Source organism: Ursus arctos, unplaced genomic scaffold, assembly GCF_023065955.2.
Source record: "Ursus arctos isolate Adak ecotype North America unplaced genomic scaffold, UrsArc2.0 scaffold_12, whole genome shotgun sequence".
Taxonomy (NCBI): Eukaryota; Metazoa; Chordata; class Mammalia; order Carnivora; family Ursidae; genus Ursus; species Ursus arctos.
The window spans coordinates 2,067,126-2,093,324 of record NW_026622786.1 but is presented as its reverse complement, the minus strand read 5'-3'; the positions used below and the strand labels follow the sequence as shown (position 1 = coordinate 2,093,324).

The 26,199-nt window shown below is 51.4% G+C and overlaps 1 protein-coding gene across 11 annotated transcripts; it reads right to left on the bottom strand.

The window, feature by feature from the left end:
* Positions 1-22: 22 nt before the first annotated feature.
* PI4KB (phosphatidylinositol 4-kinase beta) lies at positions 23-26,193 on the bottom strand. 11 transcript variants are annotated; one of them, XM_057310277.1, is made up of 12 exons: positions 25,774-26,188; positions 17,450-18,386; positions 12,909-12,953; positions 10,282-10,509; positions 8,987-9,214; positions 7,064-7,173; positions 6,419-6,523; positions 6,073-6,196; positions 5,041-5,306; positions 2,371-2,503; positions 1,997-2,117; positions 23-1,630 (listed from the first exon to the last, which is right to left on the bottom strand). In XM_057310277.1, the coding sequence occupies exons 2-12, from the start codon at positions 18,356-18,358 to the stop codon at positions 1,491-1,493; spliced, it is 2,409 nt and encodes an 802-aa protein (XP_057166260.1). In that variant the 5' UTR covers positions 18,359-18,386; positions 25,774-26,188; the 3' UTR covers positions 23-1,490. The 11 variants fall into 11 exon arrangements, with proteins under 11 accessions (XP_057166260.1, XP_026342434.1, XP_057166262.1 ...); XM_026486649.4 differs by having other exon boundaries at positions 23-886; XM_057310279.1 differs by having other exon boundaries at positions 5,041-5,147.
* Between the last annotated feature and the right edge of the window lie 6 nt (positions 26,194-26,199).

The following is a 26,199-nucleotide window of genomic DNA, read 5'->3' as shown; positions in this document are numbered from 1 at the left end:
AATACAATCCGGAAAGGACACAGATGGCTAACTAAGGACTTTATTTCAAACAAAAATTGAAAAGTTGAGAGCTAGTTCCCTGGGTGTGGGGAGGGGATCAGGCCAGGGAATCCCCTATGACTCGGCTGATCCCCTTGTCCACTGGAGGGGTCGTGATCCTTCCCTTCCCCGCCCCTGGGATGGGGAACCTCTGCAAGTGTAGACCCTACGCCAGAGCAAGGGGAGCTCGGCTTGGGCCAGTTGCGGGGAGGGGACAGAGTTGGGCAGCAGCATGGCCAAAGGCCGACCACAGGATCAAGTCCTAAGTACCAAGAACCTTCTCTTCCCCGCTCCCTCCCCCCCCATTCCTGGGACCCAGAACGGAGTAAGGATGTCCTGTGGAAAGAACCTCTTGGACCCTGGTGAGAAGAAAGGCCCCAGTGCCCCTCACTGTCTATCACCTCTGTTCTCTGGAGGGTGCGAGTCCTGCAGTCTGTCACATGGGGACAGTGACACCGCCGGGGACAGGGAAGCCCCAGCAAGTCTGGGCCCCGCAGCCGGCTCTCCCACCCCCGGGGAGCGCTACCGTTACCACATGATCCTTTGTATTTCTTGCCTTCCATTTCCCGTGGGTGGGGTTTCCTGGTCTGGGGTTTCTTGGACACGGCCCCTCCCGGGGAGGGTGCTCCGAATCCCCCAGCACTCCAGGGCCTGAGAAGCAGGTGTCACATGATGCCGTTGGTGAGGTACTGGAAGCCGTCGTAGAGTTTGGTGGTGATAGACCGCATGCTGCCGTCCACCATCTGCTCCACCAGCAGCTGGAGCTGCTCCTCCGTCATGCTCATGTGGAACCGCTCCTTGAGGTTGCGGATGGTGCTGGAGCCATGGAAGCAAGGAAGCTGAGAACCTGGGGGAGCGGTGAGGACAGCAGGTCACAGCAGGAAAGGGGGGAGGGGCAGCGGTAACAGCCACAGCAAGTGATACAGAGCCGGGGTATCTGAAGTGCCCCCTCCCTCCCACGTCGGAGGGCTCCCTGACCGGATGCGGTTCTGCCTGGGACGGGAAGGTGGAGTTGGGGGGCCCTGGCTTGAGCCCATCTTCTTCCACACTCCTAAGCCCCTCTAGGTGAGGGTGTAAGGGAGGGGGAGAGGGCCGGCACCACATCGCCCCCAGTAAGCGCGGAGGGAGCAGAGTCTCAGGACCCAGAGGGAAAGCTGGGAAGAGGGTCTGGGGAACGGGCCCTGAGCCGGGCACTTATCTGGTTGCAGGCCTCTGCCTATGCTACGTCTGACACTCACAGATGACCTGGGCCACCGTCATCACGGGGCCAGCCGGGGATGCTCCCGAGCAACGGCGACAACCTGCGGGGTGGGGGCAGGGATGGGGGGGGAGGAGGAGACTGGCAGCTCAGCCCAAGTGCACACTGCAGCCTTGAGGAGGGGGCTGGAGACGAGGGCCCAGAAGAGCTGGGAGAGGAGAGACTCTGGGCGGCAAGGCAGTGAGGAAATGGCTCAGGGAGAGCAGATCAAGAGCAGAGAGGAAATACTTTCAGCGCACCGAGAGGAGCCAGTGTTGGGACAGGGAAGGGGGCTGGGGACAGGGCAGTCAGTGGTCAAGGGCCAACAGGGAGGAAAGTGGTGACCGGAAACACCTGGACTGGCAAAGAGCAGAGCCAGAGGGATGGAAGGAAACAAAAAATCAGGCGGACAAGGGATGGGGAGACGGGTAGGGACCGGGAGGCTGGAGATGGGGCTGTTCTCTCCCTGAGGGTGCCTAAGGGGTAGTTACTGCAGTCTGTACCCCCCACCCCCTCCCATCCCTGTCAGGAGTCAGGAGGAATGTCCCAAAGGACAAATGGCACTGGAGCTTGGAAACCCTCCGGGAAACCACACCCCCAGTTTTGAGGTAGAATCCACGTTTTGGAAGTTCCATGCCCCAGGACCCCAACATTAAGTGGGAAACCTGAAACTCTATGGGCACTGCCCTACCCCCAATGCACGGCCTCTTCCCAGCCCACCTTGCTGCATGATCTCCACGATCTGCACCACTTTATCCATGTGCTTCCGAGCAGCGATCAGCCCCTGCAGCATCAGCATCTTGTAGTAGTTGAACATGTCGCCGTCCAGGCCCCCCATCACCTGCGAAGGGAGACCTGTATGTGTACGGGGGCTCACAAGCCAGCCGGGACAGGACTTCCTCCATCGGGGCAAACATGCCAAACTCCGTGACTTCCCCGCTCTCTTTTCAGGCAGGAAGCCTCCCAGGACATCTAGCCTCACCCTGACTCGCTGCCGTCTCTGTTCTGTTGGTCCCTAATTTGGGGGGAGCCCACAGCTCCCTCTCCCATGACAGAGAAAGAACACAGTGAGGCACCTCTCCTTCCTGACTCACGTCCACAAACTCTGTGGTCAGCTTAAAGGCTGACGTCTCGAAGCCCAGGTTTCGGGGTGAGCTGGACAGGATGAAGCCAAAGTCGATGTGGATGATGTGGCCTTCTGCGTCCAAAAGGATGTTTCCGTTGTGTCTGAGGAGGGGCAGAGGAGAGAAAGAGCAGTCGTAAGTCTGACTGAGGCGGGAGCCCCGAGCTGCAACACCCTGGCCACGTGATACCAGGTTAGGGAGCCTCCTGCCAAGTTTGCTGCTGCCTAGAACTCTGGGCCCAACCTCTTACGACCTAAAGCTAATCAGAGGAAAGAAGGGAAATCAGAAAAGTAAACTGCTGTCAAAGGCTCTGGGGTCTGAAACTGCCATCATGATTTTTTTCGAAATCACCATTAACTGACAACTTAAAAACAGTTTAAGAATATCCCCATTTTTAAAAATCATGCTTCTAGCACCCAAACTGACTCCAGCTGAGTAGAGAACCTGGAAGCAAGGAAAGGTCTCTATAGCTCCAGCCAACCATCTCAGAGGCCAAGCCCTCCGCTCGGTGGGAGGCCTCCAGTCAGACCCTACTTACCGAGTTTTATTGGTAATTCCCGTCAGCCCACTGCAGAGCAAGAGCCCCACCACAAGAGAGCGGGCTGAGTGGAGTTTAAATGTTAAATACTGTGTGGGGGCTCTGAGGAGCAGAGGAGTAGGTTTTAGCCATTTGGTAAGATCACTTATGTAAAGAAAATCTCAGGAAGCAATTACTAGGGTCTAGCTGCAGGAAGAAGAGTTAGAGGGAGATAAATCCCAGGTCTCTGTGATTCCCACATGAACGGCCAGCAGGAGGAGGAACAATTAACATGCTAAGCATGTGAGCCAGGCCCATTCAGCATAACCGACCCCCTCCGTGTCAGCAGAGGCTTTGTTAGGCTAAGAGCTCCTGGTCTGAAGCCATCTTCTTTGGTCTGACTGGCCACAAGCGGGACGGAGGGAGAACTGGTCCCACCTCAGTCCTTCCCCCTTGGGGAAAGCATTAGAAAATTTACCAACACAGGCACCATCTTGGGAGTAAGAAAGGTTCTAGATGTCCTCGTCCAACCTCTCATTTTGCAGGTGAGGAAACAGAGGCCCAGAGGGGAAAAGTGACTTTCGAGCACAAGGACCCAGGGCTGCCGGGGACAGCTTCTCTCCTAACTGCCGGAGTAGCTCCAGAAGCACAGGTGTTCGGGGCTCATTCTGAAGCAGTTGGGGAGATCGCGCACCTGATTTCAGTTTGGGGCCCATTCACTGTTGCCACTTTTTTCCAGTGGCTGATTCCATTCATGGCTTCACTACGATTCTTTTTTTGCGTTATTAGAAAAGGTTTATCAGCTGCCTGCCCCCTCCCCCTCTTTAAAGGGATGGACTAAATCTTCCAGACATTAGTTTCTACAGGAAAGCCCAGAGGCCTGACTAGCCCCTGCCTCCCTGCCACCCACTTATTCAATCCAGGGCTCAGCTCTAGACTCCCTGGGCCCTGGGTTCAAAATCCTGCCACTTCAGGGACAGTCGAAAGCTTGCAACCAAACTCCTTATAAATATAGTTCCGTTTCCCGTCAGCCTGCACATGCAGAGCCTCTGCCGGGCTCGTTTACGGGGCTGGCAGGGTAGAATGAGCAGAGGTTCTGAAAGCTCCCCGACCCTCATTTCCCTCACAAGAAAACGCCTGCCTGACAGGGTTTTCGTCGGGTTTTAACAGAAGAATGACAGGCACTTAACAGATGTTAGATTTCTGAGAAGCAGCCCTGTGAGTTAGGTCTTCATGTGCTGCCATGCCACTGGGAACCCAAGGAGCATGGGCCACCGCAGCTCAGCCTTTTCAGGAGGCTGCCCTCTGCGCGGTGAGAGGCGCGGCTCACAGGCACATTCAGGGGGCTGACCCTGAGTCACTGTCTTAGAAAGCAAGACCCTAGGCGGTGTGGTTATCTCTGTCCGACATGCTCGCCTATATGCGAAGCTGGACCTCACAAAGGTCAGTGTGATATTGGAAGAAATGACAGCTCTGGGCAAAACGAGAGATACTTAAAAGTTCTGAAATTCACACGTTGGAATAAGAAGAGGTCAGGGCCGGGAGCTGCAACTGTACCTCACCGTGGCCCTCATACCCGTCTTCTCTTTCTGGCTCTCGGTGGCCACCGCTACCCTCGGGCCAGGCCTCAGGACCTCCTGCTTTACTGAAGAGCCACTTACACCCACCTCACCGTCTGTGCCCGGGGGGCAGTCCCTAAACACAGCCTGGACCTTGTCACCCTCTGCGTGCAAAACAAAGCTCCTCAGCCTCATACTGAAGGCCCCTCTGACCGACCGCGGCTTCCCTGTGACACCACCGCCTCCTCCTCTGCCAGCCAGTGTAGCCCGAGCTTCCGGCACACTGCGCCGTGCCCTTGCCTGGAGCGTCCTTCCCCCGCAGCTTCCGGTCCTCCCCTTCCTTTGTCCCTGGAGACCCTGTTCGCTCCAATCCTTGCTCCTCCCACAAGTCCTTCACTTCTTTGCCCCTGGACCCTAGCCCCTGTTTATGTCTCTCTGCTTAACGGCACATCAACACGTCTCTGCTTAAGACGTGCTGTGTGCTCCACTTGTACGTCTAGGCGACGGGAGGTGAGGAGCAAGTGAGACCGCCAGGAGGGGACAGGTTAGGAGGAGTTCACCCACCTGTCCTTCACCTGCAGGAGGTAGCAGACCAAGCAGTAGCCAGCACAGCTTTGTACGAAGTTGCGCTGCGCGCTGAGGAACGCCTCAGTGGTGTAACTGCCATGCTCCTGCAGGAAGTAATCGAGCAAGGAGAGCTGTGACTGCTTCTTCACCTGGTGAATGGACACGGCGTTGACCACTGGCTCAATCATGCCACTGTCGGCAGAAATCACAAGGATCTTGTATGGCTTGATCCACAGGGGCACTCGCTCCTGTTCCCAAATGGACTGTGAGGAGACACAGAGGCACGAAACTATCATCTTTCCAAACTAGGGAAGGGGGCTAAAATTCCCCCTGTCCCCCACCTTGGACAGTTCCCATCCTTGTGGCCGTGGATTCTAGGCCATCAAATGAGTAAAACCCACTGATCCCCCTGAGGACCAGGGAGTTCTGAAAGAAGTCCAGGGTTCAAAAAGATACAGGGAAGTATGTGAGAAAAGGCATCATATAGGTAGAAAGCCCCAAAAAAGGCAGGGAGAACAGGAATTCACACTGACACCTCAAAGGCACAGAGAATGAGCCATTAATCCAAATTCAAATAATACGGAGAAGACAGGAAAGGATTTAGGTCCAGAGAAAGCCTCTTAAGAAAATCACAATATTTATAGAAAGAATAGGATTAACAGGTGAAGTTGCTTGCAGGTGACCAATCCAAAGGTTCAGGGGATCGACATCTCAGCACACTGCGGAGCAGCTGCCACAGACCAGTTAGGAGACTAAAGCACAAATCCAGCCTCCCGAGTTCAGAGATCACAGCAGGCGCAGGTCAAAAAGGGCCACGAGGCGTCGCTGTGGAGCTGTTCCTGTGGCTGTACTTCCCAGGGAGGTGGACAGGGGAAGCAAGGAGCACCAGCGTCCGCTGGTCTGCATCCAATTCAGACCTGGGCAGGGAGCTGGTCCCCGGCAGAGCTCCCCGTGGAACCACCTGCGTAACAACCTACACGCTCACCTCAGCTGGGCTGAGTTCCCCTTCTTCCTCCCCCCCTCTCTTACCTGCAGTTGCTTCAACACCTGGAAAGCCAGGAGCTCCTGCCGAAGATCATCCCCGCACTTGACAATGACTGACAGGAGCCGCCAGTTGGGAAGGTGGCCATAGGGGGAGCCCTCTCGGATTCGCCTGTGAAGAAGGAAGCAAAATGTGTCAAAGCGTTGACGCCAGGAGAGGACAGACATCGCTTCCGCCTGAAGTCCAAATCAGACTCCCCACAAGGCAAGGATTCAGATGCCTGGGAGCCTGATTGTTTGGGAGAGACTGGTGGATAATCCGGACGCTGAGGTAAGTACCTGAGGCTGCCTCTGAGCTTTGGAGGGGCCTAACGACCACACCCGCCCGACTCACCTTACTTTCTCCTGCCAGGGCTCTTTGAGAGCAACTGCAGAAGGGTCTTCCGGGTCTCGTCTGAAGGCTGTGGGGGTGTGAGCCAGCTGCTCCGAGAGCCGCCGTCTAGCAGGAAGAAACTATATCATTTGCTTGGAGGAGTTACCCCAGAGCCTCATGTCCCTGTCTAATGTCTAGACATTTCCTGTACTCTTTCCTTGATTCTGGGCACACAGAGATAGAAACCTGGGCTGAGAGTTTTGCTAACCTGGTGGTTTGCTATCATGTTGCAATGCAGGTTACCAGGCCCTCCCCATTTCTCCACCGAGTCTCTGATTCAGATCAGGTGTGGCTCCAGCATCTGCATTTCCAGCAAGCTCTCCTCCCTCTCCCTTGATTCTGACACGTGTGACCCGCTCCAAGAACTGCTGCTCCAATTCCTTCCTCTGGGCTTTCATCCCTTTGGAGTCCTCTTAAACGTAACTTCCTTCTGTGGTAGCCCAGTAATTTCTCAACCTGTACCTTCACTGCCTCAAGCTTGGGGACTTCAGGACAAGAATGGAGTAAGGACAGAGAAGAGGGAAAGGAGAGGCTGACAGGAAAGGGACAGAGACAGACAGTGCCTGAGAGGGAGGAGGAACTTGGGGCAGGGTGGTGTGGCCATACCGGATGTCCCCTGCTGCTATGAACACAGGCTCCTTGCTCTCCTGGCTGGTGATGCTGTCCACAGAGAACTGGGAGATGTTGTCACAGCTGTTGGTGTGCACTTCAGGGAGCTGGGAGAGCAGGGAACCATGGGTCAGAAGCGCCAAACACAGGCCTCACTTTGTCACCCGCTCCTCCAGTCACTTTGCATGCTTGCCGCCCCTGCATCGTGATCGCCCCCCCACCCCCGCCTGGGCTCTGTTCCAGAAAGCCTGCCCTGCTGCCACGCCATCCTCACCACTTGGACCCCAAACGCCTGGGCACTCACACGGGCCTTACAGCAATGTTTCCGTAAGTGTGAACTACCTCATCAGCATTACCTGGGATGCTGCTAAAATGCAAATTGCCGTATCCCACCATCAGTCTGAAGTAGAATTACTGGGAATGGGATCTGAAGTCTGTATGTTTAACAAATTCTCCAGAAGACCCCGCCACGACTGCCAGAGAAAGCTGGACTTTCAGCCTTCTACTAGGAGTTCTCCCTGGCTATAGTTGCGTTCTCCCGTAGGGTCCAGAACAGAGCCTCTCCCAACTAGGCCCCTCTGACCATTTCTTCAGTCTCAGCCATTCAGTCTAATCTCCCCATCTCTCTCAAATACAAAATATTCTACCAGACCCCATGGTCCACAGCAAGGCCCTTCCCTTCTTCTTCCTCCGGAGCAGATTGCATCCTCCACTCCACTTGGCACTTACCACACACTGCCTTGTTGTATATCCTATAAACAGATTCTTCCCCCTAAATGTCTGTGTCCAATCTCCCTAATTGGACTGTAAGCTCAAGGGCAGAGAGTCTGTCTTCACAAAGTGAAATCTGGTTGTGTCAGAGTCCTACATAAAATGCGGCTCTACGTCTGCCTTCGGCTCAGGGCGTGATCCCGGCGTTATGGGATCGGGCCCCACATCAGGCTCCTCCGCTATGAGCCTGCTTCTTCCTCTCCCACTCCCCCTGCTTGTGTTCCCTCTCTCGCTGGCTGTCTCCATCTCTGTCAAATAAATAAATAAAATCTTTAAAAAAAAAAAAATGCGGCTCTGGCTCTTCACAACCCCAGCAGAGAGTCCGAGTTTCCTTCCACAGTTGACAGGATCCTTCCTACAAACTGGCTCACGCCAACCTCTCTAGCCCCCTTCTTGACCACTTCTCACCCACACTGCACATCACAGCCACACATAATGTCCTTCGGTTCCTCAACTGGGCCGAGCTGTCTCGTCCTCCAGTCTCTGCACATTTGCTCTTCCCTCTGCTGGGAATGTTCTGTCCAGCAAATTCCTACCCATCTTCAGGGCCCCGCTGACCTATTTCCTACTCAGGAAATCATCTGGGGTGTGCCCAGGCCCAAGTCTGGAGTTAAGTCCTACCCCCACCCTCAAGGGCTGCCAAAACGCCCCGCTTTCTGCAGTACAACCTGGACCTCACCACACTACAGCTACCTGCTGACTGGCTTGGTTCCCTTTCTTTTTAGGTCATAAACTCCTTGTAGGCAGGGGCCCCTGGTTCACAAGTCCACAGTACTCCAGGCTGGCAACAAGAAGGCTCTCCATAAATATTTCTTGAAGGAATGAATGTATGACTTATTCTCTACTTTCCTAAGACAACTTTATATAGCAGATGTTCAATAAATATTTTCAGTTTCCCTCACTCCCTTAGGCTTAGAAGTTCATCCTTTTATTTAACCTAAATTCCTTCTGCAGGAAAGTGAGCTCCACCTGAATATTCCAGACTAGCGGTATTCAGGGCTTTCCCCCTCCTCCCCATTACTACCTACCTCACCCGTGTGGGCACTTGCCTCAGCCTGTCTCAGGGTGTGTTGCCTTGTCTCGAATACAATGAAAGCTCCTGGGGAACGGGTGCTGGGACCCAGGACCACCTCCTGGGAGCTCCCTCACCTCCACCTGCAGCTCGCCTATGTCATCCACCGACCAGGCCTCATCATCGTTGTCATAGTTGGGCACCGTGCTGAAGCTGCCTGCCCGCTGCTCATGGGTGATACCGCATTCGGGCAGGTTCTCCACGGACCGTGTGCTCCGAATTCGGTTCTCGGGTATCCGGGCGGGGACGTTGGTGGTGTCGAAGTTCTCACATTCAAGGACTTCCACATAGATCAGGTAGGGAGCCTGGTGGGGCGGTGTGTGTGTGTGAGAATAGAATTCCCTCCACCACCGCCCCCCAAATCTCAACTCTGCTAACAGTCTTTCCAGCTGCCCACTCCTAGCTCCAACCCTTACCTGTCAGTCCCTTGACACTATGAATGCCACATTCAAGGCAGGAACTTGTTCTGTGAACATGCATTTCAAGAATTTGGGTGAGAGAGTGCACAGGTCTTTAAAATGTTTCAGCTGATGGGCACCTGGGTATCTCCGTTGGGTAAGCGTCTGCCTTCGGCTCAGGTCATGATCCCAGGGTCCTGGGACTGAGTTCCGCATTGGGCTCCCTGCTCTGCAGGGAGTCTGCTTCTCCCTCTGCCCCTCCTCCCACTCATTCTCTCAATCTCTCTCTCTCTCTCAAATAAATAAAATCTTTTAAAAAATAAAATGTTTCAGCTGGGCTTCAACAGGTACAGATGATATACTTGGGCAAAACTATCAATTACCACCTTCAGAGAGGCCTGGGAGCCTATCTTAGGGTCTTGTCCTAAAGACAGACAGAGACGGGAAAAGCCGGGCACTGTTCCAAGCAGGGTTCTAATCCTCAATACTTCTTCTGAAAGAAGAATCTGAACCATCAGTACTCATTCCAATCAGCAAACAGCTAACTCTCTCCAACATAAGTTCAGCAACATTCTCTCCTTTTACCTTCCCATTCTGATTGGAAAACATCCTGGAAATAAGAGACTTCTCTACTCCCACTGTCACTGTACCTAGAAAGCCTAAGAGTTATGGAAGGACTGGTGAAAAGCTACCAAAGGGCTGGAAGGAGATTCGAGAGCAATTCTCTCCTGAGACATGGGAAGGAAGAGGCAAGCTGAAAAGGTTAGGCCTCTTTGGTCCAGAAAAACAAGCCCCAAGGAGGGGAACAAGAGGGCCCCCAGAATCACAACAGCACTGAGGTAAAGTCAAGACTGACACATGCGCATGAACTGTGGAGGCGAGGATGTTGGTGGGGCGTCCCTGGTGTACACACAAACCTGGACAACCACGGGAGGAGCCAAATGGGGGTAGGGTTTGAGCCAGAGCCCACCTACCTTGTCCTTGGAGTTGAGGACAACAGCCTGGGTGTGGGGCACACGGACCACGTGGTGGTCAAAGCCAGCAGTGGGCAGCCAGACTCGGGCAGGGAGCTTATGGTTGAGCAGGGAGAGCTCTGAGATCAGCCGCTGTGTTTTCTGCTCCTTGGTGGGGAGCGTGGCCAGCCGCTTGCCAATCGCCATCAGGGACTTGATGAATTCTCGCTCAGGAGCCAGTCTGACAGGCTACAGGAGGTTGGGGCAAAGTAAAAGACGGTGAAGAAACCATAGAAAAAAGTGGCCCACCCACTTAGTCACTCCTGGTCATGGATCCCAATGTCTGGAGAACTCTAGGGAAGGAGCTACCTTTCAGCACTGGTGGGAGGTCCCACCACTCCACCCCTGACAAATTCAGCTGGGAAAAGGTAGAAAAGCCAGCCCACTCCTCCACAGGCTGATTCTTGAGGGTGAAGGGGGTATGAATCTGTGTCACTGGGAGGTACCCCTCTTCTCTGGGACCTGAGTTTGTTACAAACTGTCCCAAGGCTTTGAGATGGGTCGGGGGACAACATCCAGAGAGCAGAGCTGCATAAGCAGCTGACATGACGTGCTTCACTTATCTCCAGATCCGTGGGCTGAGTCTCTGCTGAGGGGCACTGCCAGTGCCCCCCAAGGCTAGGGAGGGGCGCTCTGCGTCATTATGTCGCCTTTCAAAGAAGGAGGACTTACTCCATTCAAATGACTTTTGTTACCTTTCATAGCATCCCCCTGTCCACCCCACAATCTCTTAAAGGGGTCAAGCACACATGCAGGGGATGTGAAGGGGATGAGCAGACTTTGCATTAATGAGGGAACAATCAACGGGGACAGAAAAAGCAGATGGAGGGAGGTGGATGTGGGGAGTGGGTGGAGAAAGCAACAGCTCCTTTCAGCCCTTGACAAAGGCCCTGAAGGTCTGTCTCTTTCGGTGATTCCTCCTTACGTCCTCCTCCCCTACCTCTCAGGGATAGGCTCCCCATATTAGCTCCCTGCTGTGAGCTTGGCTCCTCAGACTGGGTACTTCATCATTCCCAGAAAGGGCAAAGTCCGTCCGGGTGGTGAGGTGAGGGTGGGGGAAAAGATGGACACAAAGAAGGGCTCTTTTCCCAGCCTAAGTCCTTCTACCACTAAGGGCACTTTATCAAGGTAGCCACCAGCATCCCCACCCCAGCTCCCCTCAGCTAGATAAGAACATTCCTCTTCTTATAGAAACAGTATTTCACTCACCAGGCCTTTCTCTCCCTCTCTGTGGATCCTGCTTAGTTTCCTGAGAACTAAGAATTTTTACCCTCACTCTCTCACACTACAAAAAAGAGCTTCTTTCGAAAGCTGGGTAGTATCAGGCCCATCTCTACATGTGCAAAGAGCCAGGGTTCAAAGGAATAGCTCATCTCTCAGCCTCTGCCCCACTGGGGGCTGGCTGAGGGTCCCACATAATAATGAAACAGGGTGTCGGAATCAATCGGGGATGCTCTGGGAGACGGGGTTGAAAAGAGATCAAGACAGGAAGACAGTAGAACTGGGCTTCTGTGGTCCCTGGAAATATCCCAGGAGCCTCAGGGAGAAAGCAAAAGAAAGGAAGAGGAAATCTGGAAACTCACTCCTTCATTCATCCTGATCCCCTAATCCATCCACTCAGGTGGCAAATGGTCACTGTTCCAAGGACCCTTCACCCCAACCAATTCAGTCATCTCAGATTAGAAAAGGCAGAATTCCTTCCCATCTTCAAATCAGCATTTGGGTCAGGGGCCCCTACGTTCCTTCAGCACGTTGGAGATGTGACCACAGGCCTCGAGACAGGCCCTGCCACATGGGAGGAGATAGGAATCATGACTGAAAGGGGATCAGCACAGAACGGAGAAAACTGATTGGGTAGACAAATCAAAAAGAAAATGTAAAAAAATCATCCAAACTCCCAGAGGGTCCAGCATTTCCTCTCACGTCTCTGCCCAGCAACAAGGTCTGAGACCCTGTGGGACCAGAGGGTCAGGGGTTAGTCCAGAGGGAACAAGAAAGGAGAATGCAGATTAAGGAACCTCCTGGACAGTGAGCTGGGAAAGGGAAGAACTCAGACCTGGAAGAAAGATGGTTGAAACTAAAAAAGAAAACCAGCTGTGGGGAGGTAAAACTTTCCTTCAGGCCAAATCCTGTTACTTTTGGGGTCTGCTCCCCCAGCACAGGGCCTAGCATTTAGAAGAACCAATGGTCTGATGGCAGAAGCCATGGGGCAAAGGTTCTGGATGGGAGAAACAGGATCCTAGGGGTTTCTGCCAAGCAGTTCTTGGCTCCAATCCAGGGGTAAATTCTACCTCTCTCCCAGCTGTTTGCTCTAGAGACCCAGGAACTGGGGGCTGAGTTGCACTGCATCCCAGCTGTGTCTGGGAGAAGGATCCAGCCGGACTAAGCCTGGGCTCAGGGCACTGGTGACAAAGGGCAGTGGACTCCTCCAGGCTGGGGAGCCCTGGGAGGGAGGGACTGATCTCCCAGGAAGAAAAGGCACCTTTTAATTCCAGCCTTGGCCTGGGGACTCAGAAGACCTGGGGACGGAGAGGAAATGCGGCCACAGGGGGGAGCCTGCCACCCAGTCCCAGCCTGGCCCCACTTACGGAACTGAATGAATTATCAATACTCTCGGTGCTGGAGGAGAGCTCCTGGGAAAGGGCCAGAGGGCAAGGGGAGGAGGACGGGCAGGGAGGGAGGGGAGAGAGACAAAGGCAAAGAATTTAGCTCCAACTTGGATCGTAACTGCTTCTCTCGTGTATCTCTACCTGGCTGCTTTAATGAGAGAAAGTCAACCCAGAAACACGACTTGCCCAAATTCTTGACCCTTGTGGGAGACACTGGAGGGCTGGCTCAGACCATGAGGTCAGAATGGCTGAAGAGACAGAGGGCCTCAGCTTTTCACTTTCTCCCCTTCTCTCCTAGCCTGTACCGAGCTCTCCCTCCAGGACAGACCTTACAGCTGGGTGCCTCGGGGCGGTAACTGCACTGCCAAACTGCCTGCTTTCTCTTCAGTCACTCAACACGCTCCCAACCAAACTCTTCTCTGTGGAAACCACCACAAAGGAACTGAATTTAACAAGCAGCATGGCCCCCATACTGGAAAGCCTGCATTCCTTCAGCTTCTTGTGAATGTCAGGGAGGAAGCAGAAGAGCTGAACTTTCAGTGCCAGAGGTGTCTCCTTTTCAATCAGCCTCATTATCATCCTGGGAAGACCAGTCCCAACCTTGAGCCATGTGATGAGGGCCACCCCAGGCCCTGGGCGTGACACCCCTGGGCTAGATGCTGCTGGGCATACAGGATGGACAACTCTCCTACACTCAACCTCTGCAGACTTCCTATCAGGCTATTTCGTGTCACACTCAGTAAACTACAATTTTTGGACCTCAGTTGGGGAGTTGGTCCTAGCTGCAACCACCTGAGAAAGCTGAGTAGCCGAGCAGCAGCTGTCCAGGTCCCAGCCTAGGAGATTTATCTAAATCTCACCCCATGCCTGTGTCTTACTGGTGCCCGTGAGCAAAACGGGGGAAAGAGCTGTGGTCAAACTCGCTTTCGGCAGCTCTACTGCAGCTTGTCCATGAGCCCATCCTGGGTTCTGTCCACCAAGGTCCGCCGGGGCAGGGAGAAGGGGCAACACGCATGCACAAACGTGCAGGAGGGCAGGGGCCTGGACTTAGACAAAGTCCTGGGAGCTCCCAGGTCAGGAGGGCAGTGGTCACTGAGCTTCTACTCTGCAGTCAGCATTCCAAGCATCTGCTTAATTCCATTCCATGGTTTACATTCTCTTCTAGCTGGAGGTCCTATAGTCAGGTCATTCCTTGAAGAATCTGAGGAGAGGGGCACTTGGAGGGAGAAGGCGGGCCAACCACTCTCCCAAGGCAACAACCCCTCTGCTTTGGGTAGAGGTGGCAGGGAGAACTGAGGCAGTGAGGGTGCCAGACTTAGTGGCTCAATTTCTATCCATGAGCTGGCTGGGGAAGGAACAGCAGGCAGGATACTAGCTCCACGAGCAACGCTCCAGCTGATTCGTTCCTGTCTGACTCATTAGTAGCCTTGGGGGAAGGGAGGTATATCATGATCTGTCCCTCTCTCCTACTCTGTAGGCTTGAGTCACTCCTACTGAGTCAGCTCCAGGAGAAAAGCTGAGGCCAAGAAGCTGCCATCACACCACATCACGCTGGAAGGCCCACTGGGGCTTCCAGTGTGACATGCAGCAGATTTCTCTGTACAAAGGTTATAGTCCTGAAAAGACAAAGCTGATCAACTATGAGTGTCATTATGTGGAGCAGGGTGTGGGGTGGGGGTGGTACCCAAATCATCTCTGACCCCTGGGCCCCGTTCTAGGCCAAAATGTCTACCATCTGGTTACTAATGGGAAGAAAGACTACCTGAGCAGAGTCCTTCAATGAGGCTGACAAAAACTGCTTGGAAGCAGTAGGCTTCGGGGGCTGAAATGGGGGCTGGGAGAAACCCGTGCTCGAGCCCTTGGCCTGTAGTGGAGAGCGTGAAAGAGCCGTCATTAAAAAAACAGAACCCTGTGTGAGATCTCGGCAGAAAATGACCGTGCAGGGAGACTCTGGGCAGGAAGAGAGCTACACGACAGCCAGGGCCTCTTCTCTGTGGCCTCACTTTACCCTCCAGAGCTTCTCTTTAGATAATTACGTGCTTTGTTTAGTAAGCTGTAGACTTCCTCCTTATATGCAGGAAACAGCTTTTCAAGAGAGCCACATTCCACCAAAAAACTGTTAGAACTGATAAATTAAGTAAAGTTCCAGTATACAAAATTGAGAGTCACACACTAAATGGACTCTCAGATAATGGGGTCTCCACATTACAAGTTCCTGGAGGGAAGAGCTGCACTTTACCCTTCATCCCTCACTGCCTCTGGCATGGGCTGTGCACACAGTATGAGCTCATTCGTTGAGTGAATGAATGTTGCGTAACAGGGGAGGAGGAGCAGAAGGAGGAAAACCAATTCCCTTGCTATCTGGGGAACAAAAGCCTTGAGAGATATCCTCGAACTGCCAAAGGGGTTTGGCCAGACCTCTGTGCCCGAAGACTCCAGTGCTCAGACCCCTAGAGATATCCATATTTATTCTCTCACTTCTGCTCTCACATTTCCTAAGAACGCACAGTGGATTCAGGTGTCTCATTCTGCCAGCATCAGGTAACCTAGGAATGCCTAGGGATCTGGTATCTCCTTCCTTTCCTGGATCTAATAACCTATGATAAGGAGCCAGGCTGGGAAGAATGGCAGCCAGAGAAGCCACCCCAGAGGATTTAAGCTCTCACAGAATACCCGTGTCGCAGAGTCACTCATAGTCCCATCTTGGGAAGGAGTTAGATCCAAGGAAGAGGAACCAAGGACCAGCACAGAGTAGGCCCGAGGCCTCAACTTTTCTGGTCCTGAGATGATGACTACCAAATGCACACGGGGAAAAGCCATGCCTGACTGGAGGCACCAAGGGGCTCACCTGCAGCTGCTCACACACATACTGCTATGGGCTTGACCCCAAGAGGAGGAGCTCCCAAACCCTTCAGGACCTCAGTCCCACCAGATCTGGATGATTCTTCTTATTCTGCAACAACCTCCCTTCATGACTTTGAACTTCCTTGCCAAGCTCAACCAGAAAACGGTCCATTTTGGTTCTGAGAACAGTTGGGCTCTTCCGCCTGTGCATGGAATTGTGGAAACCTGGATGGCTAGGACCTAGGCCATTCTTCCCCAAGTGGACTCGGAACAGCTGAGGGCACGGGAACACAGATGCTGGGCAATGAGCAAGATGGCTCAGCTGAATGATTAAGAGCACCGGCTGTGATCTGAGGCCTAGCTGAGGGACCCTGGGCAAATCACCTCACCTCTCTAAGCTTGTCTCTTCAATGGTAAAATAATCCCTGTCTCTTAGGACTGTTGAGGATGAAACGTAAAGTATGTAAAGTACTTGGCACGATGCTTGGCACAGAATAAGTGCCCAATGTTAACTCTTTTAGCTTCACTGTTATTAAGTTATCACAACAAAATCCCAAATTTCCAGAAAGCAGGCTCTACAGTCTCCCTCCATCCTGCCTTTCCCCTTCCCTAGTCACTCTGAAAGAAGCTGAAAAGAAGTCCTATTGTATCAAAACCGTGGGTGGGTTATGTGCCCCACAGAGGCAGATGCCAGCACCACGGCTATACGCATTTTCCAACAAGTGCAAATTCCTTGTTCTTTTCTCCCCTTCTTTCCTAGGCTGGGCTGGCAGCCAGGATGAGAGCTGGGACAGTGGTGAGTCAGAGTGGGGGGACTGGGGCATCATTGTCTGGCTGGGACACCAGGTCACTGACACTTGGTTGTCCACTGGCAACTTCCCAAGCTATCTGTCCAGACACAGAATGGAAGGTGGGCATAACCTACTGATGTGCTTATCTCTTCACTGCTCTGGACACCCCCAACTGCTCCTGCAGCCTTCTCTTCTTTCCAGACTTCAGGTCTCTGACTAGATTCTGGGCATGCCCAAGATTTACTCTACACCAAGACCGTTTCCCTCTTCCCTCTGTGCTTTTCCCAAATGCTAAGACATCCCTTCCCCTCAGGAAAGGCAGGCATGAGGGCATTCTGCAGATGCCTCAGTGATACGAATGAACCCTACTCTTAAGTCAACAAAAAGCAGAATCTCTGGAGAGTGGGGCAGAGGGAATATGAGGAGGAGCAACCAGGAGAATGAAGTTAAGGCTCTATTTAATACCCCTCCCCCCAGCACACTCGCCATCCCTTTTCCTCCCTGGTGGCTGCTACCCTGAGAGGTTCTGGTAGATAACCCAGGTCTCAAGTCAGGGTGGGTAGGGTCTCTGCCACAGTTCTCAGTAAGTAAGTAGTTAATGGAATGGCAGAAGTTGAGTAAAAACAACTGGTCGGGAGTGTCAGCCTTGCTATTAGCTACATGACCTGAGGCAAGTCACTTCCATTTCTCTAGGTCTCTGAGTTCTTCCTTTGTAAAACGAGACAGTAGGAATACATGAATTCTAAGATCCTTTTCCACTCTGACATCCCATGCGTTTATCAGTGAAATGAAACAGAGGGAAGGAAAGAAAAGGACAGAGGAACTGTATGTCAGACATCCTGTCTCCATGCCGTCTTGCCCCGCTGCCCCTCCCAGGCATTTTACCTCATCCTCATTTTCCACTTTAGGGTTGCTGGCTGTTCGTTTCAGGTTGCTGCTGAGACTTATGCTGGCGGTGGCATCGGACTTAGAGCGCTGGTGAGTCCTCTTAGAGGGGGACAGCCCCATGTCAGGGGCTGGGCTCAAGGAGGGCAGCTCCCTCTTCCGGTGAGCTGGCTTCAGCTCATCTGAGAGAATCAGCTTCCGGAGCTTGGTCCCACGGGAGTGTCGCTGAGTGGAAATGTGCATGTCTGAAGAGTAGGCCCCAAGCAACAGGGCGCACTGGAGGGAAAAGTTAATGCTCTGGCGGCAGCGATGGACTATGTAGGGCTTGATGGCGTCACCCACGTCCTCGTCCATGTGGATGTACATGTTAAGCAACTGGGGCAGGTAGAAATCCACATCCTCGTTGCGAAAGCAGAAGAGCCGGTTGCCGATGTAGGCTTGTACTCCAGGCTCTTTGGAGTTGTACAGGTATGAAATGGCCATGGAGATGTCAAATAGTTTTGACTCAAATAGCCTCAGCAGCCAGGACTGTTTGGCTGAGTTGTTCTGCCGTCGCCTCCTTGCTCCCTTGGCTGTGCCCGAGGCCACCGTGGCCCCCATTTCATCTTCCTCCTCCCTTATCTGGGCAGGTGGATCGTCCAAGCAACGGATCGCACTGTCCAAAACATCCCCATTGACCAGCTCCAGTGGGCTGTCTGTGCTAGATACAGCCACGCCTCCACGCAAAAGCTTGACTTGCTCCAGCACCTCCTGGCAGGCCTTCTGGGCCACCTCACGGTCAATCACTGATAGTTCCCCGACCCCCTCTGTGATGACGCCTAGCAAGGAACCCCCATTATTCCCTGGCGGGCCAGGAGTGGGCTCACAAGTTGGCTTCAGGGGGGCAGGTTCCACCACCATGTCTCCCATGGCCACAGCCAGACTTCGAGCTTCCAAGCTACGGGAGGAAAGAGGGAGAAACAGAAAAGGAGACACATACACACATACTGGTTAGTGGTGCCATCCTCAGGTCTTCCTTTCGTCTACATGAAACCTTCCCAGGCACCTCCTCTCTTTTGTCTTCCTGGACTCCTTCAAAATCAGATAAGAAGTCATCTGCCAGGAAGCCTCCCTCACTACCTCCCCTGCTGATTGCCGCATCACTCTTCCTTCCTTCTGCGCTTAGCTATCAGCTTAGCCTCTGTTCCTACCTTGCGTCTGCAAAAAAAAAATGTTACGTTTACATAAGTTTACAAATTCTTCAGGTAGACTGGAAAGCAATTCGGGTCTTATTCCCTGTCCCTAACTCTTCAAATGCTTTTCTATCTTTGTGTTCTTCTTGTGTCTCCCTTGACATGCCTGCCAATAACCTTTCTCTTTTCCTCTTTAGATTGTATTTCCTCACTCATATAACACTCCAGACACGGGTCTTAGCATCTCACCTCCATTCAGTATCAAAGTCTTTTTTTTTTTAAGTTTTATTTTTTATTTAAGTAATCTCTACACGCAGTGTGGGGCTCGATCGAACTCAAGACCGTGAGATCAACAGTCCCACTCTCTTCCAACCGAAACAGCCAGATGCCCCTGGTATCCAAGTCCTGATGTGTTTTCTAGCTACAGATACTTTCTTACCTTCCCTTCAGACTCAAAGTTCCCAAGGACTAAGGGCCAGCAATACCATCCAGGCGTCACCAAGAAGAAAACAGCTCAACAACCACAAATAACCTTGCTGAACTGTGCCGTTTCTCTGCTTGTCTGACTTCATGACATCATTCCCTCTTCCTCAAGTGCTGCAGCAGTTAAGTATAGTGGAAAGACTCCTGAACTTGGAGTCAGATGGGCTGGGATTCAAGATCCTGGCTCTGTCATTATGAGATGTGTAAACTTATGCAAACCATATATCTTCTGAGTTTGTTTCCTCAACTGCAAAATGGGAAAAACATATCTACTTCTCATTGTTGCTGTGTGGGAAAACTTTATGAGTGTAGAAGGATCTAGCACAGTCCTTGGCACACAGTAGTACTCAATAAATGTTAGGTGAATCCTAATCACCTAACAAGTTAGTAAACTGTGTATGTGTACGAGTGTGTGTGCACACACATATACTGCTTATAAGAAAAGTGAATTAGAATTACATTTGTTGTCTAAGAATCTCCCAAAACATTTATGATAGCCCTCTCCTACCCCAACGCTACTTTCTCCATTATCATACACATAGCCAAAGAACTGGAAGGCTGGGAGAAGGCAAAAAGAATTCAGCTAGAGCTCATGGGTCTATAACATCCAAAGAATGGGGAGGAACAGGAATCACATCACCAAGAATCCCTTTCTGGAGTGAGAACATTGCTGACTAAAGCCACTGCCCTCCTAGAACGATTCTTCGGAGCCCCACCAAATTTGGATCAGAATAGTGTAGAACAGAAGGAAATCTCAAAGCAGGGACTGGGAGGGGCACATGTTAATGTCAGATCAACCCAGCTCCAGAGCCAACAATGGGCTCAGAGGCCTCTTCACAAAAACACAAATAAGAGTGAGTCTAAGATCAACTCAAGAGCGTAAGCAAGAGGAAGGCAGAATTTACTGGAGAGCTGAAATGCAGGTAGTTTCCAACTATTAGTGACATTACCTTTGATGCTAGTGAATCTGGGTGCATATAACTTTGGGTAGGTGAAAGGAGGATTTTGATACAATTTCTCTAATTACTCTGGGAAGCCCCATTTTCCACCACCCCCCTTCCAGTCCAGTGCCTCTTCCTGCACCTCTGAAATGTTAAGAGTCAGTTACTCTTCTCTGCCCAACACTACAGAGCCTAGCTCCATGCCTCCCAGCAGTCACCACTAAAGCCTTGCAGGAAGACAGATGGGGAACTCTTCTGTTCTCAGAGATCGCCAAAAAAGGCTACTTCAGTTTATCTTTCTCCCAACTCTGTCAAACAAGAAGTTCCCATCCCTGAATTTAATTTCTCTGATGCAGCTTGAGCTTGGTATCAGTAAAAATCTGGCAACTCGTTCATCATGCTCTCTCCTGAAATTAGGAAGAGCCCTCTGAGCAGTAGAACCAGCATGGCTGCCTATGTGGATCTGTCTCTACTCGCAACTTTAGGTTACACAGAAATAATAAGAACGCTTTAATCACTCCTTGCCACACCTTTGCAGGGCACTCTAATCCAACTGAGACCACCACCTTTTAGGTCTGCTGAAAAACTCACATAATAGCCTCAATTTTGTTATACAACCAACTCCCCCCCCTCAATCTCTCTATGCTTGGCAAATCTTTCCCCTTCCCTCTACTCTGGAGACTTCCAAGTTAACGAAAGCTCCTAAAATTCACTTTTCAAAACTTCCAAGGGAGGGGCGCCTGAGTGGCTCAGTTGGTTAAGCGTCTGCCTTCGGCTCAGGTCATGATCTCAGGGTCCTTGGACTGAGCCCCACATCGGGCTTCCTGCCCAGCGGAGAGCCTGCTTCTCCCTCTCCCTCTGCCTGCGTGTGCTCTCGCTCTCTCTTTCAAATAAATAAAATCTTAAAAAAAAAGAAACCCAAAAACTTCCAAGGGACATGAAATTCAGACATCTTCCCATATATATAGCACCTCAGACCTCACTAGGGTACTCAGCAGATGCCTGCCCCAGCTGATCACAATTTCACAACTGGGATGGATTATTACTGGCACCAGGAGGGGAGGGAAGGATGCTATTATTATTATTATTATTATTATTATTATTATTTATTCCAGGGCTCACCCACGAATCCTGCATCATAGTACTCAGGTAAGACTTATCCACTGAATAGATCCCCCGTCTCACAGTCTTTATTCCCCAGGGAACCAGATGGTGTCAAGAGATGCAGGAAAACTGGACTCCTCTCTAGTGGCTCTGCCACTAGAAACTACCAAATTGGAGCTGGACCTCCCTCACCTCCCTGAGCCTCAAGGATTGCCTCCATCTGAAACAAGTCATGGGGGGAGAAGTGTTGAGTTGCCAATTTAGACAATAAGAGATAGGAAAGGGATTCTTCAAAACCTAAGTCCTAATATGGTCTTCAACATCAATTCATTCATTTTCAAAAGCAAAGACAATATATTTTGGTTAAGTAACTATTCTAAAGAAAGTGAAAGGATTAGAAAGCGAAAGAAAAAAGGAAGAGGTCCGGTATTCATCACCCTTCACCTTGTAAGAGAATAGGAAAAAAGGAGAAAATCCAAACTTTTAATATCAAATGGCTCCAATGCTCTCAAGGATGTTCAAATAACTGAGACTCCACATTTCACACTGGGAGCCTAAACTGGCCTTCCGCTTAGATGATGAAGGAGCCGAAAGAGACCTCTCCCAACCCCAGCCTAGCAGCTGGCTTCGAGGCGCTGGGGTGGGAGTGGGGAGTGTTAACAACTGATGGGGCTCCACAGCTAATCGTCTCGGCAATGTAGGCAGTCCTTCTCTGAGCATCAGGGGCTGTTCAGGGCTGAGCACAGCAGCGGCTATCGAGGACAGACAGGGTGTACATGCTTGTGTTCTGTATGACCTAGTATTTAAGTAAATGTCTGCAAAAACTCTAGAGGGAGGGGATATTTAACCTGACTTCCAGCTTCTCATCACCTCAAAAGATTTCAGGCAAAGAACCCTCCGACCCCCTAACGATCTCTATTAAAGGATTTCCTGGATTGGTCTCCCCTAGGACAGCACAGAAGAGAGCCCCAAATCAATCCCCTCACCAGTTAATGACCATTCCGTTCTTGGGGGACTAGAAAAATATGGATTGGTTCAGAACAATCCTCATGTTTTTACAGGCTCCTGAATTCTCATGGAATTGTCTTAAGAGACCATCTGATTTCCAAGCAGGTAGGCAAGCTCAATTTTCCTCCCTTTGAGATGGATCATGTGAGTTGGAAAAAAGGATAGTGAAGCCACTATCTTCATCCTACAAGGTGGGTAGTTAAGAGAGACTGTTACAAGTTCATGGAAAAGAAAGGGAAGTTCACGTATGTTATTTACAATGACACAGGCTTCTAATAAATAAAAATGACAATTATATAAACAAGAAGTGCAAATCCTCTAAAGTTCAATCCTCTTTTGTAACAATTAATAAATCAAGAAATAGAGGCACAAGCATTTTATCCAATGCTATGGTGATAACCTTCAGAAATAAACATTGAGGGGTGCCTGGGTGGCTCAGTCGTTAAGCATCTGCCTTCCACTCAGGTCATGATCCCAGGTCCTGGGATCGGGCCCGTATCAGGCTCCCTGCTCAGTGGGAATCCTGCTTCTCCCTCTCCCACTCCCCCTGCTTGTGTTCCCTCTCTCTCACTGTGTCTCTATCAAATAAATAAAATCTTAAAAAAAAACAAAAAGAAACAAACATTGAGATAATTAAGATGTTAACTCTAAAGGAGGAGTGGGAAGAATGGAAAGGGACTGTTGATTTCATCATAAACTCTTAAGTACCATTGGATTTAGTACCAAGTGCATGTTTGCCTTTGATAATAATTTTCTTTTAAAGATTTTACTTTTTTAAGTAATCTCTACACTCAACGTGGGGCTTGAACTTACAAGTCAGAGGCCAAGAGTTGTGTGCTCCACCAACTGAGCCAGCCAGGCGCCCCACCTTTGATAACTTTTTAAAAGAAGTTGCTCTTCTTTTAAAAGAAGCTTTTAAAAGAAGTCTTTTCCAAAGAGACTCCGTATCACCCTAGGCTGCCTGTTCTGCTGATGAGAAGTTCCTCCTCATATCTTAAAGTCTAACTCAAACCTTTTGGTAAAAAGGTCTCAGCTCGTCTTTCCCCCTTGACCTCAATGGACAAAGTGGAGATGAAGTACCACTTTTTCCTCATAGAAACTCAGGGCCGAACAGTGAAGTAGGCTCAGGCCCTAGCAGGAATCATGTAAAGGCCCCACTGAGGGATTGGCATCAGGGAAGAGGGCATCTCGAGCTAGTGGCAGAATGGTAGGGAAGGCAGTGGTCTCAGGGTTGTTAAGTCAATATTGAATCAGGCTGAGAAGTCTCTGCGCAGGGCCATGGGAGCTGGGATAAGCAGATTCCAGTCAGACAGCCCAAGCCAGCTCTGGGAGCCCCTGCTGAAACAGGCAGATGGCAAAGAAAGTAACCTGTGCACTCACCTCTCTCTGAACTGTTCCTCCCTGCTGCAAGCCCCAAATGCGCTTGGACTAGGCCCTCTCTTGTCTCATGCCAATTACTGAAAGGTTCCTCCCAAAGTTCTTCCCCAAATCAAAGAATCTCAATTTGCTCCTTTGGATGGCGTTCAGCAAACATGTTCTCATGCAGCATGGACCCAGCTGAGAACGAAGCAGGGAAACTAGGGGAAATATGATTTCTCTTTGGGGGGGTTTTCAAGGAGTGAAACTACTCCTACAAAGCAGGATGAGGAGACTGCACTCGGGCTAACAAATGAAGAGGGAGACAAGGGAGAAGTGGGAAGAGGAAGCATGATTATTTTCAAAAAGACCTAAAATTGGAAGATAAATGCAACTTCATGTGCCCCCTTCAATATCACAGGCCAAGAGAGACATGGCATACAAGGGAGCAACTAGTTTCCCGAGTCCCACTCCCACCTCACTCCAAAGTCTCTTTTCCAGCCATCTTCCTCAAAGGGCCTTCCCACAAACATACTTTCCACCTATAGAATCTGGAGTTATGGATCAAGTCCAAGAGGAACAGCACAGGTGGTCAGCAACTTCATGTAGTGGAGAGAGAAGGCAAGGCAGACAAAGGAAGCAGGCCTGGAGCTTGTCTTTCAAATGGAGTTATTGCCACAGCTGTTGACTAGAAAGACCCAACAGAGAGATCACAATGAAGGAAAACTCTCAGGTCAGCTAAACCACTACTAAGAAATGCCTTTTGTCTGTGAAACCCAGAATGTTTTGTAAACAAGTAAGCCGAGTCTAATTTTCCCCCCAACCCACATTCTACAAGCAGCCTATACTGCACTGATGCCCACAGAGTGGGCCATTCTCCCCAAAAGGTCACTCTAGAGGTCAAGTGAGGAAGTCACAAGCTGAACCCAGGAGTCCTGATACTGAATGTCCAAGCTGTTTCTAATGTCTCATGTTTCTTTTCCCAGCTACCCTCAACCCCACCGTAGGCCTAAGCCCTTATGGAATCAACCAAACTATTCCAGTAAGCCACAGACAATAAATTGACTCCTTTTGGATCTGGAAGACACTCTACTCAGTGATCCCTTAAGGACAAGCCTAAAATTAAGTAATCCAAAACAAAATATCTCACAATCTTACAGTTTCCATGAAGGCCTGTTCATCCCTCCTAGTGGCTGATCCTGGGTAGCCAACAAAGTGGAATCCGATAGGAACTTCTTCAAAACTTACTCCATCCTTCAGAAAAACCCTTCTGTCCAGAAAAGCCTGAGTGAGACAGCTGAACCCCCCCCCCTCCCAACACATTCTCCTCTTAGTTCAAGGTTCAGGGGATCCTGAAATAAGTGGTATATAGAGATAAAGAATGTGACAGAGAACACATAAAGACCCAGGGAAAACAAAACCAAGGGTCACAAGGATCAGTAAAATCCTTGAAACTCGAGAGAGAAGGTGTCAGAGACGGAAATCCTGAATGGGAAGGGGCACTGTCAGGTCTTTTCTATAGGCGCAAACCTCCAGAGGTTGGGGTATTGAGGAGAGGGTGAACGGGAAGCTAAAGCAAGTTACAGGGATCATAAAGCACTCTCGAGAAGGGTAAGGATTAAGGTCAAAGTACAATGCAAATGGTACTTTGGGAAGGACGATGAGGGCCTGAGATTCCTTAAGGGGAGGGGAATAGGCAATTCTTGGAAGCCAGGAGCTGGGTGGGCGGCGCTGAGGTAATGGAATCAGCAACAGAGGAATAGAGGACCACGGGGAAGAGAGAGCTCGGGGAAATGGGAACCCTGTGCTGGGGTTGCACGGAGACATCCGAGGAAAGGAGCAAAAATAGGAAAAGGGATGTAGGCGGAGGCTGTGGGAAAGGTTTGGGGCAGGAACACAGATGACGAGGAAGGGCAAACAAGGATGGACATTACAGAGTACCCTGATGTGGAAAGGGTTCGTGACTTAGAAAATAATCCGGGACGGAGGCAACAGGGATAAGGGTATGTGTGTGTGTGGGGGGGGGGATCCCCGGGGCGGAGGGAGGAGCTAAACAGAAGAGGAAGCCAAAAAAGCAGAGGAAGACCCCAGACTTGAGGGGAAAGGGTGGAGAAGGCACCCGGGGTGCAGCTGCCACCCGGAGGGCAGTTTTGTAGTCAAACCTAGGTGTGGGGGCGGGGGGAGGCTGTGCGGGACAGGGTGGGAGAGGGACCCCCCGACTCACAGGGCCAGGGAGACTCACGGGGTAGGAGTCGCTTACCTCCTGGGGACGCCCGCGGAGGGGGTGCGGGCGGTCGGGGTCGGGCTGCGGACACCGCCGCCTCAGCAGCAGCGGCCGCTCCCGGGTTCCATTGGCCGCCTGCGCTTCCCTGACAGCGGCGGCGGCGGCTGAGCCAGGCCCGGCTTAGAGGCTGCCCTGGGCGCCGCCTGAGGGGGCCTTCGCACTGGCTCAAGTTCGACCGGGCCGCACAGCCTCCTCGCCTTCCCTCCACAAAAGCAACACCAAAAAAAAAAAAAATCCCAGTAGGACTCAGTTCTTCTTGTGAGTCCCAGCAACCCTGCTCGGGGATATGCCTTCCTGCTTCTCCGAAGCTCAGGACCCTACCAATCCCACAGCAATCTAAGGAGTCGGGTGAGCTGCCTGGAACATGCCTGTTCAGAAATAGAAAGGGGGGCGGGGAAGACG

Excerpts from the sequence above, each read along its gene's own strand:
- PI4KB (XM_026486649.4), bottom strand. The coding sequence starts at position 18,358 with ATGGGAGACATGGTGGTGGAACCTGCCCCCCTGAAGCCAACTTGTGAG. Across the intron at positions 9,215-10,281 it reads TCCTCAACTCCAAGGACAAG|GCTCCCTACCTGATCTATGT; the intron begins GTAGGTGGGCTC and ends CCGCCCCACCAG. Across the intron at positions 7,174-8,986 it reads TAGGCGAGCTGCAGGTGGAG|CTCCCTGAAGTGCACACCAA; the intron begins GTGAGGGAGCTC and ends CTGCTCTCCCAG.